At 40.2% G+C, this 12,422-nt stretch overlaps 1 protein-coding gene and 1 long non-coding RNA gene across 4 annotated transcripts in view; one reads left to right on the top strand and one right to left on the bottom strand.

Moving 5' to 3' along the window:
- TADA1 (transcriptional adaptor 1) overlaps positions 1-7,944 on the bottom strand; it is a 25,366-nt gene extending 17,422 nt beyond the window's left edge. The window contains exons 1-3 of one of the 2 annotated variants that reach the window (XM_015062314.3): positions 7,778-7,944; positions 2,526-2,617; positions 2,171-2,236 (exon numbers count right to left, since the gene is read on the bottom strand). In XM_015062314.3, the coding sequence (XP_014917800.3) occupies positions 2,171-2,236; positions 2,526-2,617; positions 7,778-7,851 (232 nt within the window). In that variant the 5' untranslated portion in view covers positions 7,852-7,944. The remainder of the gene's footprint in view (positions 1-2,170; positions 2,237-2,525; positions 2,618-7,777) is intronic. The other variant, XM_053209668.1, reaches the window with a different exon arrangement.
- LOC106966224 (uncharacterized) lies at positions 7,367-12,422 on the top strand. 2 transcript variants are annotated; one of them, XR_008293326.1, is made up of 3 exons: positions 7,367-7,920; positions 9,208-9,299; positions 11,191-12,422. It is a non-coding gene; the product is annotated as an uncharacterized LOC106966224 (long non-coding RNA). The 2 variants fall into 2 exon arrangements; XR_003416208.2 differs by lacking the exon at positions 7,367-7,920 and adding an exon at positions 8,064-8,458.

The raw sequence follows: 12,422 nt of genomic DNA, 5'->3' as shown, positions 1-12,422 counted from the left end.
GAAGCTTTTCATTATAAGACCTTCTGTATTATTTCTAACCATGAGCACATTTATATATAGTATTAAAGAAAAACAATCAAAGCAATTCAAGCTCATTACAGTACACTTGAAAAAACTACACCCCAAAATTTTTATAGGCAAAAAAAAAAAAAAAAAACATCATCTTAGCAAAAACATTATTTCCGTTTTGATGTTTTTTTGAAGAATGAGTTTTTAAAGCTTTGAAAAAAAAAATACTCCAAGTTCATCAGTTAAAAAAGGGCTGTTTGGACACTTACCATGATGAGCACTGAGTCATGTAGGGAATTGCTGAATCGCTATATTGTACCCCTGAAACTAAACTCTGTATGTTAACTACACTGGAATTACAAAAAAAACAAAAAAAAAAAAACAAAAAAAAAAACAACCTGCTAGGGAAGTCAAGCTCTTCTCTCCACCGCTTTAAATGTCTCTGGTACATCCAGGTCTCACTGATGAGGTCAGCCAATCTTAGAAGATTGCCAAAGAAACCCACCGCTGCTGGATGGCCCGGATGCTAGGTGATGCCACCGATGTGTGGCCAACACACTCCAGGCAAGGAAGCAAAGCTTGGTGAGTCAGGCCTGACTGACAACCAGGACAGCTTTCCAGCGGCGGGCAGGTTTAGGGGTGGATCCAACACTTCCATCCACTGGCTGGGTTATTTCTCTATCAAACCCCCAAAATGTATTTCCTCAAAATGAAATTAACAGTTGCTGGCAACAAAGAGATGATTTGTATTAAAAGTAAAATATAGAAATGTAGTTCTTCGTACTTGCGGGTGGGTTTTCTGTTTTCCTAAGCTAGGTGGGAAAGATGATTTTTAATAATATTATTGATCGAGTGACCGCTGTGTAACAGACACTTTGCATTCTTTTTAATCCTCACAGCAACTCTTCAGGGTAGGTATTAGCCTCTTTATAGATTAGCAAACCAACTTCAGAGAAAACAAAATGAAAGAAAAAGCAAAACAGAGAGGGAGGCAAACCATAAATACAGAGAAAATATATTTTAAATACAGAGAACAAACTGAGGTTTGCTGGAGGGGAGGTGGGTGGGGGGATGGGTTAGGTGGGGGGATGGGCATTAAGGAGGGCACTTTTTGGGATGAGCACTGGGTGTCATATGTTAAGAGATTAATCACTGGGTTCTACTCCTGAAGCCAAGACTACACTGTATGCTAACTAACTTGAATTTGAAAGAAAGAAAGAAAGAAAGAAAGAAAGAAAGAAAGAAAGAAAGAAAGAAAGAAGGAAGGAAGGAAGGAAGGAAGGAAGGAAGGAAGGAAGGAAGGAAGGAAAGAAAGAAAGAAAGAAAGAAAGAAAGAAAGAAAGAAAGAAAGAAAGGAAGAAAGGAAGAAAGAAAGAAAAGGAAAGAAAGAAAACAAAGAAAGGTTTTTAATCAATGATCAACACAATCACCACAGGCCCTTTAAAAACAACAACAAAAAATTCAACTTAATCTACAGTAGGCGGTACCTACAAATCTAAGTTTTTAACAACAGTTCAGGATAAGTTTTATTGTGAGGCAAATTGTTTAATGTATTTAATCATTTATTTTTGACTACTTGATTAATATAAGATGGATGAAAGAAGTACCTTGTACCACTTAAACTCCAAACAATTTGGGATAAAGGGGGTCATTGTTTCTACCTATACCTAATTAGGTTGAAGTGACAGATTTAGCTTCTACCTAACTCCCCAACATGCTGAAGCTCTAACCTTCCAGGTGCTGGTATCTTACTTGAGAATACAACTGAAAGCCCAGGTTCTCACCACATGTTGTGGTTTCCCCTCCACCTAACCCTAACTCACCTTCCCTGCATCTATGGAAACCCTCGTCTAATACCAGCTGCCCTCAAGTTTCTTCACCCTGACTGCCCACCCACTTCCTCACTTGTCTGTCATTTAAGTAATCTAAAATCCAGCTGAGTGGACAGTAAAGACCAAAAGTCAACGTAAGCACAGGGAAATCACCTGCTTTACCCAGGTTCTACAAAAAAATCTGCACCTACATAATAAATTTTTTCTTGTGAGCACTTCAAAGAACATGTCGTTTGCACACAACAGACGTGTCTGTTAACGGCAGCTAAAGCCAAGGGCTCTGATGGCTCTGTTGACTGACATCCCTGGAAGTACTTCCGCTCCCTTACCTGGGGTAGACACCAAAATCTGACAACGCGTAAGAATGGCCAGGAGGAAATCGTTGTGAGAATGGACTGAAAAAGGGAAGATTGTCACAAGTCAAATACAAAATATTTACAACATAAGGAAACCATTATTTGACTCTGGATATCCCCTACCCTGCCATTCTTTACACTTTATTTGAAATATCCATATTATTAAAATAATCTTACACACCATTAAAAACCCCATTTTATTTTTTTAAGTGAAAAGACTTACTGCAAAATTTACTGCAATTTATTATTGCAGTTATTTATTTGCAATTTATTGCAAATCTGGGAAAACTTCAAAATAGTAAAATAACTCCCCAGATAATTATTTTACCATTATCCTGCGTGAGAAGTCTATGAGCTTCAAGGTCAAACTCTTCTTTGCTGATCTTCTGCTTGAACCACAACTTTAAGTTAGCCCAGTATCTGCAGAGACAGAAGCAGTATTAAGAACCAAGGATTTTGCTTCTTTCCCAAGTTTACCTTACCTGCTCCAAAACCCAGGGAAGGAAATTTTGCATTCCCCACCATATGGGCAGAGTTGTGCATCTCCCCCCAAATTTATATGTTGAAGCCCTTGACCCCCAGCACCCAGGACGTTAAAGAGTTGATTAAATTAAAATGACCTCTTTAGGGTGGGCCCTAAACCAATGTGATGGGTGTCCTTAGTAAGAAGACATTAGGACTGTGACACACACACACAGACCAGACAGTAGCTATCTATAAGCCAAAGGCAGAGGCCTCAGAAAAAACAACCCTGCTGAAGGGTGTTGTCAGACTTCCAGCGTCCAGAACTATGAGAAAACAAATTTCTATTGTTTAATCCACCCCATCTGTTGTATTTTGTTACCATGGCCCTTGAAAACTAATACACCTAGGAATCAGAATACTGACAGAAGGGGGCGCCTGCCTGGCTCAGTTCGTAGAGCCTGTGACTCTTGATCTCACAGGGCCGCGCGTTCAAGGCCCATGTTGGGTGTGGAACCTACTTAATAAGAAAAAAGAAAAAAAAAAGAGTATCAACAGAAGAAAAAGGAAGAAAAGTTTTTCCCCAAAAGGGACTGACAGGTTGTCACATAATTGGATTCACAAGTCCTTTAGCCAAAACCACAGCTGTACCCTTCCTTCCTCACTGCTGCCTTTCTAAAAGACCTATCCTCCAGAATCTTACATTTAATATTTATATTTTAAAAGTATTATTATTGGGGCGCCTGGGTGGCTCAGTCGGTTAAGCGGCTGACTTCGGCTCAGGTCATGATCTCACGGTCCGTGAGTTCGAGCCCCGCGTCGGGCTCTGTGCTGACAGCTCAGAGCCTGGAGCCTGCTTCGGATTCTGTGTCTCCCTCTCTCTCTGACCCTCCCCCATTCATGCTCTGTCTCTCTGTCTCAAAGATAAATAAACGTTAAAAAAAAAAAAATTAAAAAAAAAATAAAAGCATTATTATTAAAAGTATTAACTTTTAAATATTAATTTCAAATACACTAATTTTCCAATTATTAACTACAGTTAATAATACTGTATTGTATATTTGAAAGTTGCTAAGAGTAGGTCTTAAAAGTTCTCATAAATAAAAAAGTTCTCACAAGAATTTTTATATATCGTGACAGATGTTAACTAGACTTACTGTGGTGATCATTTTGCAATATATACATGTATTGAATAACTGTTGTATACCTGAAACCAATATAATGTTATATGTCAATCATACCCCAATAAAAAAAAAAGATTTATATTTTAAAAAGTATATGTGTTTTATGGGTTGGGAAGTGGTCATTAAGACTGATCCTGGTAACCTCTTTCCTTTCAGATGATCTCAAGTTTTAATCTAACTGGCTGAAGTAATGAGTTTCTAAAACACCTCACCACAATGAAAATACCGTGGATATGAGAAACTTAGTGGTTTGTAAAGTGAAAACCAACCACTAATCATAAAAATCACTAGTTACCTGGCAGGAAAAAACACAATGATTTGATCCCTTTATACCTTAACAACAGTATTAGAGATAGGAGTAAAATATGACTTTTCACATCCACAGCCTTTGATTCAGTGCTGAAAGAAGCTGCTCTTTGTTCATGAAACAATTAAAAATTACTCAGGACACGTCTTACAATCAGTTTCAATTCACACTTAGCTACTTTCTAATGCTAATTTGAGTTCCTAACAGAGGAAAAAAAAGAAAAAAGATTTCTAAAGAAGACGGTCTGATGCTCTCACTGCCTTATATCCTCGCAGGTCCTCTCCTGTACACAGATTAGCTTCAATTCACCTTAGTATGTAACTCTGTATGTAACTGGCTATGTGTGCACATCACTGCAAGCAAAGCTTTGGGTTCACACGCATTTTTTTTTCCCCAGGAGAAAACCTATAGCTTTAACGGGGTCAACGTTGCCCAAGACCCATTTCACTCAATAGCAAAATATGTTTAGTTTTAGAGCTTGGCATGACTTTTCACCTGATATTCACACACTCGTTAGTCAACAATAACTTCCCAACAATGGACACTTAAATGTTTTGGGTTTTTTTTGTTTGTTTGTTTGTTTGTTTTTTAAGGACGCAGGAACCATTATGAAATGAAATAAAGCTCCACAGGAAAAAAAAAGTATTTTCCCGTCCCATTCTATCCAACAAAAGAGGGCAGTGACATGAGACAGCTTCATTATTTAAAAGCCCTGGGCCACTATTTTATAAGAAAGGTGCAAATATATCCATATTTTGAGGGTGAACTTATTCCAGAAGTAAAACAAGACTCTACCAGGAAGTTCTACCAACACGATGCTACCTATCTCCTCTAATGGCAAACTTTCCAGCCGTACCCCTTCCAAGATTCAGAAGACCTGCTCCCCAATCCTGGTGCCTATGTTAACTTGCCATATAACCATGGACAAATGACTGCTTCCCTCAACAGAACTGAAAACAAAGTTAGTTAACCTCTATGAAGGTGAGGATGATGGGTGACAAGTTGAAGTGGGTCAGACTAGCAAGCACTGGGGACACCTGCAGTAAACTAAAGAACATATGATCAAGTCACCAAAAAATTCAACACCTATTTAAACCGGACACTCTCTTGGGTACTATACAAAGGAAATTAGCTAGCAAAGGCCATGTCTTTTCTAGAAGCTGGTGTGGGCATGCAACCTAACATAAGAGACATTCGGTCCCTAGATAAATTGAACACAACGCTTATCTGGGGTCCTTATACACTTTCTCTGTTTTACCTACCACCAAGGACCATGTTTAAATGGTCAGGTTATATATAAACCAAAGCATACTACTCATGAAGAAATATGAGAAATTACTGGATGGCAACATTACAGAGTATTAAACCAAGAGGCACTTTTTAAGGAGCAGGAGAAAAAGACAGTGAAAGAATAGAAAAACAAATGCAAAACAACACTGTACCACTAACTACTCATGGCACAAAAGCATATTTTGATTACATTGTTAGTGGAGATTTACGCTACAGATACGTCAAATTTAGCTTTACCATCTGTATTTGACCGACATCTGAGAGCCAGCATTGGCCTTTATAGGACAAATAGGGAATACTAACTTCAAATTTCTGGCAAACCTGTGTGGTAAGTGTGGGATCATAGAAGTCACCATCACATCTAATCAGTAAATTATACACACAAGCCAGGTCTTTCAGATTTATTATAGTACGGAAACACTCACTTTCAGATATTCGTGAGCATCCTAGACGTAACAGAGTAAACGTCAACTGTGCTTAAAAATGTAAATTTTAGCCGTCAGTATTACAAAAGTAACAAACTGTGGTAACTAATGGTGAAAACTGTTAATTTTGCCTATTAAAGTAACTAATAATTTCCAATTAATTAAATAAGCAAAGAAATAGACTGACAGCAAACATGACTATTAAAACATAATTTTAGGTAGGGGCGCCTGGGTGGCTCAGTCAGTCAAGTGTCCAACCTCAGCTCAGGTCATGATCTCATGGTTCGAGAGTTTGAGCCCCGCATTGGGCTCTGTGCTGACAGCTCAGAGCCTGGAGCCTGCCTGTTTCAGATTCTGTGTCTACCTCTCTCTCTCTGCCCCTCTCCTGTTCACTCGCTCGCTCACTCTCTCTCACAAAAATAAATTAAAATTAAAAAAAAATTTTTTTAAAACATATTTTTAGGTAGAACATTTTATCTTTGGGAGTCAATCAATGTTCACAAAAAATTAAATAATTATGCCAAAACAATAATTTTAATTCTAGCATTTGTAGAAATTTGATTTATTGACGTTCATAAAATAAACTTTAAGAATTATATTTTGTTTTTAGTTATTCTGTTTAGGCCATGAGTGTTTCAAGAAGTCTTACATGGGAATTCTGCATATCTTGCTAGGATAAAAAGCAGAATGTCAACTCCACTACCCCAAAATTTCAAAAGAAGGAAAAACTCCACAAAAATCATGTATGACATCCAAGTAACTTCAATCTAGTCATACTAAAGAATATAAATGAAAAGATGAGAAGAAAGGGTCCCCCAAATACCTTGCCCCGCCAGCAACATGATATTTAAGCGAGCATCTACCGGGTAAGCAAATGTGTGGAATATCACAGAAGTCATCTAGCAGCAACCACATAGGCATTAGAATTTTAAACATTTAAAATCTGCTACTTGTATCTTTGGAAAATAAAATTATAATAATGATTAATGTTCTGAAATTTTCCAACTCGTTCTTGTGTGTCAGAAATATATTATCTGGCTTCAGCCTTGGCTGAATTATTGATTTTACATCCCGCCATTCAGCATCTGACCTCTGATTGTTTACTCGGTCCCCTGCTATAACCTAGGTCTGGCTGGGCGCTTGTTCCTTTGGAACCCCTTGTAGGGTATCAGAACCAGGAATCAGACACTAGGGGTCTAGTGACTTTTGAAGAGTTACGTAACCTCTCTAGATCTCAGTTGTCTCATCTATCAAATGGGAATAATAATTGTATCTACCTCACATCTCTGTTGTGAGGATTAGATGAAATGGTACCTTGAGAGTGCTTAAAAGGTGTTCAATTAATGTCCACTACCGCGATCGTCACTATAACTGCAGCGATGTTCGGTGACTTATCTTAAACGTAGGGTCTATCCACCTTCCGAAACTACTCTCAATGCTCTTTCTTAAACGCAGTGTCTACGCATCACCCGACCTCAATAAACTTCCGCCTCCAGGAAGCCCTCCAGGGTCCGGCCGCCGCGCGCGCGGTGCCCACTCCAGCCGGGGCGCGTCGGGCTCCGGGTCACTCGGCCCGGGGCAGGCCTCACGCGAACCGAACTGAGAGGGGCCTGCAACCGTTCGGTAGGCCCTTGGGCGTGGAACGCGCCTCTCCCGCCCCACCCAGAGCAGAGAGCCCCGGGCGAATGCGCCCGCCCGAGTCCCGAGGGAGCCAGGGAGGCCGGCCCGTCCAGCTGAGCGAGTCCGGGTTCCGCACCCGGAGCCGGCCGAGAAACCCAGAGGCCCCGCCACCCGCGACGCGAGGCGACACAGGCCTCGGAGCGGCGGGAGGCGTCTCCAGGGTGGGTCGGCAGCCCGAAGCCTGAGGAGGAGCGGCGCGGAGACCCGGAGGCTGCGCCAGGACAGCTCTTACTGTTTCACGTTGTCCCCTAGGGCCTCGCTCAAGTTCTTCTTGGCCGCCTCCAGCTCGCTCACAAAGGTCGCCATTGCTCCCCACGTCTCAGCCCGACCGCAGACCGCTCTGCCACAGTGACCAACAACCGAAAAACCAATTCGGTGAGAGCCTCGGCGCAGGAAGCTCAGTCCGCCCCCGTCTGTCCCGCCCCTAATCGCACAGCAGAAGTTTGTTTGGTTTTCGGCTCCGCCCGCCTTTCTGAAGAGAAAGTGAGGAGGCAAATTCGCTGTTTTCTCAGTCCTCCTCCTCCCGCCCCCTCGAGTCACGTGATCCATTTGGTCCGGCCTTTCCGCACCCGACTTCAACACTTGGCCAGAGGAGCCAGCTGCGGCACCTGCCGGGGTGTTGTATCACAGTACCTTCAGTTTGTTACCGGCTGGGCAATATTTTCAATTCTTTTTAAACGTTTATTCATTTCTGAGAGACAGAGAAAGAGAGCAAGCAGGGGTGGGGCAGAGAGAGAGGGAGACACAGAACCTGAAACAGGCTCTAGGCTCCGGAGCTGTCAGCACAGAGATGATGACCTGAGCCTAAGTCGGATGCTTAACCCACTGAGCCACCCAGGCACCGGTGGGCAATTTCTGAATTCCGCTCTTTGTCCTTCCACCTGGATGAGTTTCTTCCTCCGCAGATCAAAAAGTAAATGCAGTATCAGTTTTGTTCTCTTTCTTCGCCTTATGTTTCGCCAAGCACTCATCATTTAATATGCCACTTAATAGGCTGTTCTTGTTAATTCTCTGCCTCGTCCAGCTAAAATGTAAATTCCATGTGGAAAGGATTTGTGTGTTATTCGGTGCTGCTTTCCCCAGTTCCTAGAGCAGTGCCTGGCTCTCAATAAATATTTGCTGAATAAATGAAGTAATCGTGAGAAATAAGGAAAATAAACACAGAAGGATAGAGAAAAAAGAAAGAAAAAGTGTTTACCACCTCCAGACAAACTTCACTGATAGACATTTCTCCCCCACCTGCCACACTTCCCAAAATTTATAATCTTGGTCTATCTTCAACTGTGCATCTTGGTGGGGGGGTTTTAAACTTAACATAATTATATAAATATTATCCTCTGGCATTATAGTGTCTTTATAATCATAATTTTAATGACAGCTTGTTAAACACCCCCCACAAAAAGAATGTACACAATAACTTGTTTCCTAACTGTTAGCCTGATTGTTTCCATTTTTTTCTCTATTAAAAGCCTTACTGTAATACACAATGCATAAAGCTTGTCTTCATTTAGGATTATTACTTTAGAATAGAGCCCCACGAATAGACGTATTGGTTTAAACGGTAGGGATATTTATAAGAGTCTTGGTGTGTATCGTCAAATTGCCTCACAAAGACTGAAAATAATCCTAATTGCTTTTAAATCTTGTGTGATTACCCGACAGAGGCCCCTTCAAGCTTATTCGTTTGTTCAGCAAATACTATTATGTATCTGGAACTCTATTGTGGGCTGGATTTACGAAGATGAACGTGGCAGGTAAAGTCTTACTATCTGTGTTAGAAAACTCCAGAGAAATTTTGACTTTTAAAAAGTAGCTGTCCACTTCCACTTTTTCTTGGCTACCCCCTGTAGACTGAGTAGAAAGCCAACCTCAAATTAGGTTAGTAAATGCTTTATTCATGGTGTTACTGAGGACTGGAGCCCAGGAAACATTCTTCCCAATTGCTCTGAAGACCTGCTTGGAAGCTTGTTATATATTATGTATGCAAATTATATACAGAAAATTATTATATATTCAAAAGGGGCAACAGGTATATGTGCTTGCAAGCAGTTCCAATACTTATGTGTCACAAGGTATAATTTGTTGTAATTATAAAAAGAAAGGTTTACTGATTTCCACACAGACGTGAGGAAGACCCTTAAGTCACCTTAATATATGTTTCTATCATATCTGATTATTTAAAAATGTTGCTCGCATGCCTCTGCTTAGCCTGATTTTCGGCTCTTCCTAGTCTTGATTTTTCCCTGAGAAGGTCACAGAGGCTGACCTCAGTCACCTATTGCAGTTTGAGTGCATACCACTGAGTATTGAACAAATTTCAGGCTCTCTAAACTGGCATTCGCATTTTCTTACGAGCTGGACTCTGCCTATCTGTCCAACCCGCGTACATCCGGGCCTGTCCCCACTACCCCTTAGAACACTCTTGCATTCCAGTTACTTGACTTTCTATAACAAACCATATCACTCAGTCCCTTTACACATATCTCTCCCTCTGCTGGGTTTGACACCCGTGGGTGGCTACCTACATTTCTTGCAAACAGGTCCAAACATATGTAAGTACCTGTCAAAGGGCCAATTCAGCAGCACTAGACATGGGCACAAGGAAATGTTTAGGTATATCTTCCAGGAACAGTCCCTGTTTCTCACCTCTATCGCTACTTATCCCCTAAGAAAAATATGACATTCATCTCTTTACATCTATCCTTGTTAACACCCTAAGTGGATGCATCTAGTTCGATGAAATACTCCTTTCTCTCTCATCACTTTATACACCTATTAGCACCAATTTCAGTATAATTATTCCATTAAATGTCCATTGAAACTGTAGTGCTAGACTATATAACATACACAGAAATCTGACCAAACAATGTGCTTAATAGAAATAAATATGCAAACCACTTGTAATTTGGTGATTTAAAGAACCTAATTCTAAATCTTCTTTTAGTGATAGCAATAGTTACACAATGCATACTACATGCAGACAACTATTAAATAGCTTCAGAGAGGGGCGCCTGGGTGGCTTGGTCAGTTAAGCGTCCAACTTCGGCTCAAGTCATGATCTCATGGTCTGTGAGTTTGAGCCCCGCGTCGGGCTCTGTGCTGACAGCTCAGCGCCTGGAGCCTGCTTTAGATTCTGATTCTCCCTCTCTCTCTCTGCCCCTCCTCTGCTCACGCTCTGTCTGTCTGTCTGTCTCTCTCAAAAATAAATTTAAAAATAAATGAATAAATAAATGGCTTCAGAGAATGTAAGTGAAAGTAGTGCATAAAGTGTAAAGAATTCTACAAATGTTAGTTTCATCTGATTTTTAAAAATCTATTTTTTGGACTATCCCACAGCAATTTTCTCTTCCCCAACAGCAGGCTAGTTTTAGAGTAACTAGTAAAGCCAACTCAGTAGGATGTCGGGAACAGACGATACAAAATAAGAATTTCCATTATTTACATTATCTATATCTTCTTTCCACTTCATTCAGATGAACAGTTAAAGGTTGATAGTATTATTTATAGATCGCCTCTTTTTATACGACTTCTTTCAACATGTAATTATATAAATCATAGATATATGAGTATATAAATATAATTGTGTACAAATATAATACAAAGCAAAGCCCTGAAAAAATTTATTCTCATACCAATTTTTTTTAGGTGTCTATGAAAGTCTGGCCCCTGCTTGCTGAATTCTTCCAAAAGCACTGGATTTTTGTCAATAGGATTGGATGTTGCTGGAGTTGTGAGATGTCTCAGCTCTGGAGATTATGTTATTACTGTCATTCTCCCTCCCAGGTACCATATTTAGGATTTTTAGACCTATTTATAAACCACTGACTCCTTGTTTACACTGGCTGGTGCCTACCGCAGAAGAAATACTTGTTGACTGACTTTCTTAGTCCATTCATTAAAATTGGCTTATTAACCTTCTTCCCAGAGCACTGCCAGCAAATGTGTGAGCTCTTCCATTTCAGGCATCAGCAGCTCTGCTTTACTGGAAGAACGCTTACAGTTCAGCTTTAAAATAGTATTGATAATATTTTAGTTGCCCTGTTGAATTTACCATTATAACATTCACTATAATTTGTAATACTTACTATGTGGGCTATGCATTTATATACAGTTATACACAATGGTACATAGGGGCTCACACTCAATATATGTGTCTGTCAGAACAAAATACTTTAGAAAATTCTATATAGTATTCTTCCTAATCCATATCTATATTGATGTACAGAGTTGAATATAGTTAAAGGTTATAGACTAGTGGGGCACCTGGGTGGCTCAGTCGGTTAAGTGTCCAGCTCTCGATTTCAGTTCAGGTCTTGATCTCAGGGTTGTAAGTTCAAGCCCTGCATTGGGCTCCATACTGGGCATGAAGCCTACTTAAGTAAAAAAAAAAAAAAAAAAAAGGTTATAGACAAGATTATATTAGACCCGAGTTAGATTTATGGCTGAAAACAATTAGAGAGGCAGGTCACCCTGACACCACATGTATTTATTTTATGTCTGCCAGAAGGAGGTGAAGAGGTTCTTAATCTTTTTTTATGCCATGGACTTCATTAGCAGTCTGGTGAAGGCTTTGCAGCCCTTCTCAGAGTAATCTTTCTAAATGCATGAACTACATAGAGGGTTACATTTTAAACAGTTTCATTGGAACACAATTCTATCCTTGGGTCCCAGCTTCAAACCCTCTGAAGCTCTATGGGTACTTAGTTTCCTCAGGCTGCTACAACAAAATATCATAGACTAGGTGGTTTAAACAACAGAAATTTATTTTCTCACAGTTCTGGAAGCCAGCAAATTTGGTTTCTTGTGAGGGTTCTGTTCCTGGCTTGTAGATGACCATCATCTTTTTGTATCTTCACATGGCCTTTCGTGTGTGTGTG

This window comes from Acinonyx jubatus, chromosome E4 (genome assembly GCF_027475565.1).
Source record: "Acinonyx jubatus isolate Ajub_Pintada_27869175 chromosome E4, VMU_Ajub_asm_v1.0, whole genome shotgun sequence".
Taxonomy (NCBI): domain Eukaryota; kingdom Metazoa; phylum Chordata; class Mammalia; order Carnivora; family Felidae; genus Acinonyx; species Acinonyx jubatus.
The sequence above is the reverse complement of the archived record's forward strand: the minus strand, read 5'-3'. Positions and strand labels throughout refer to the sequence as shown.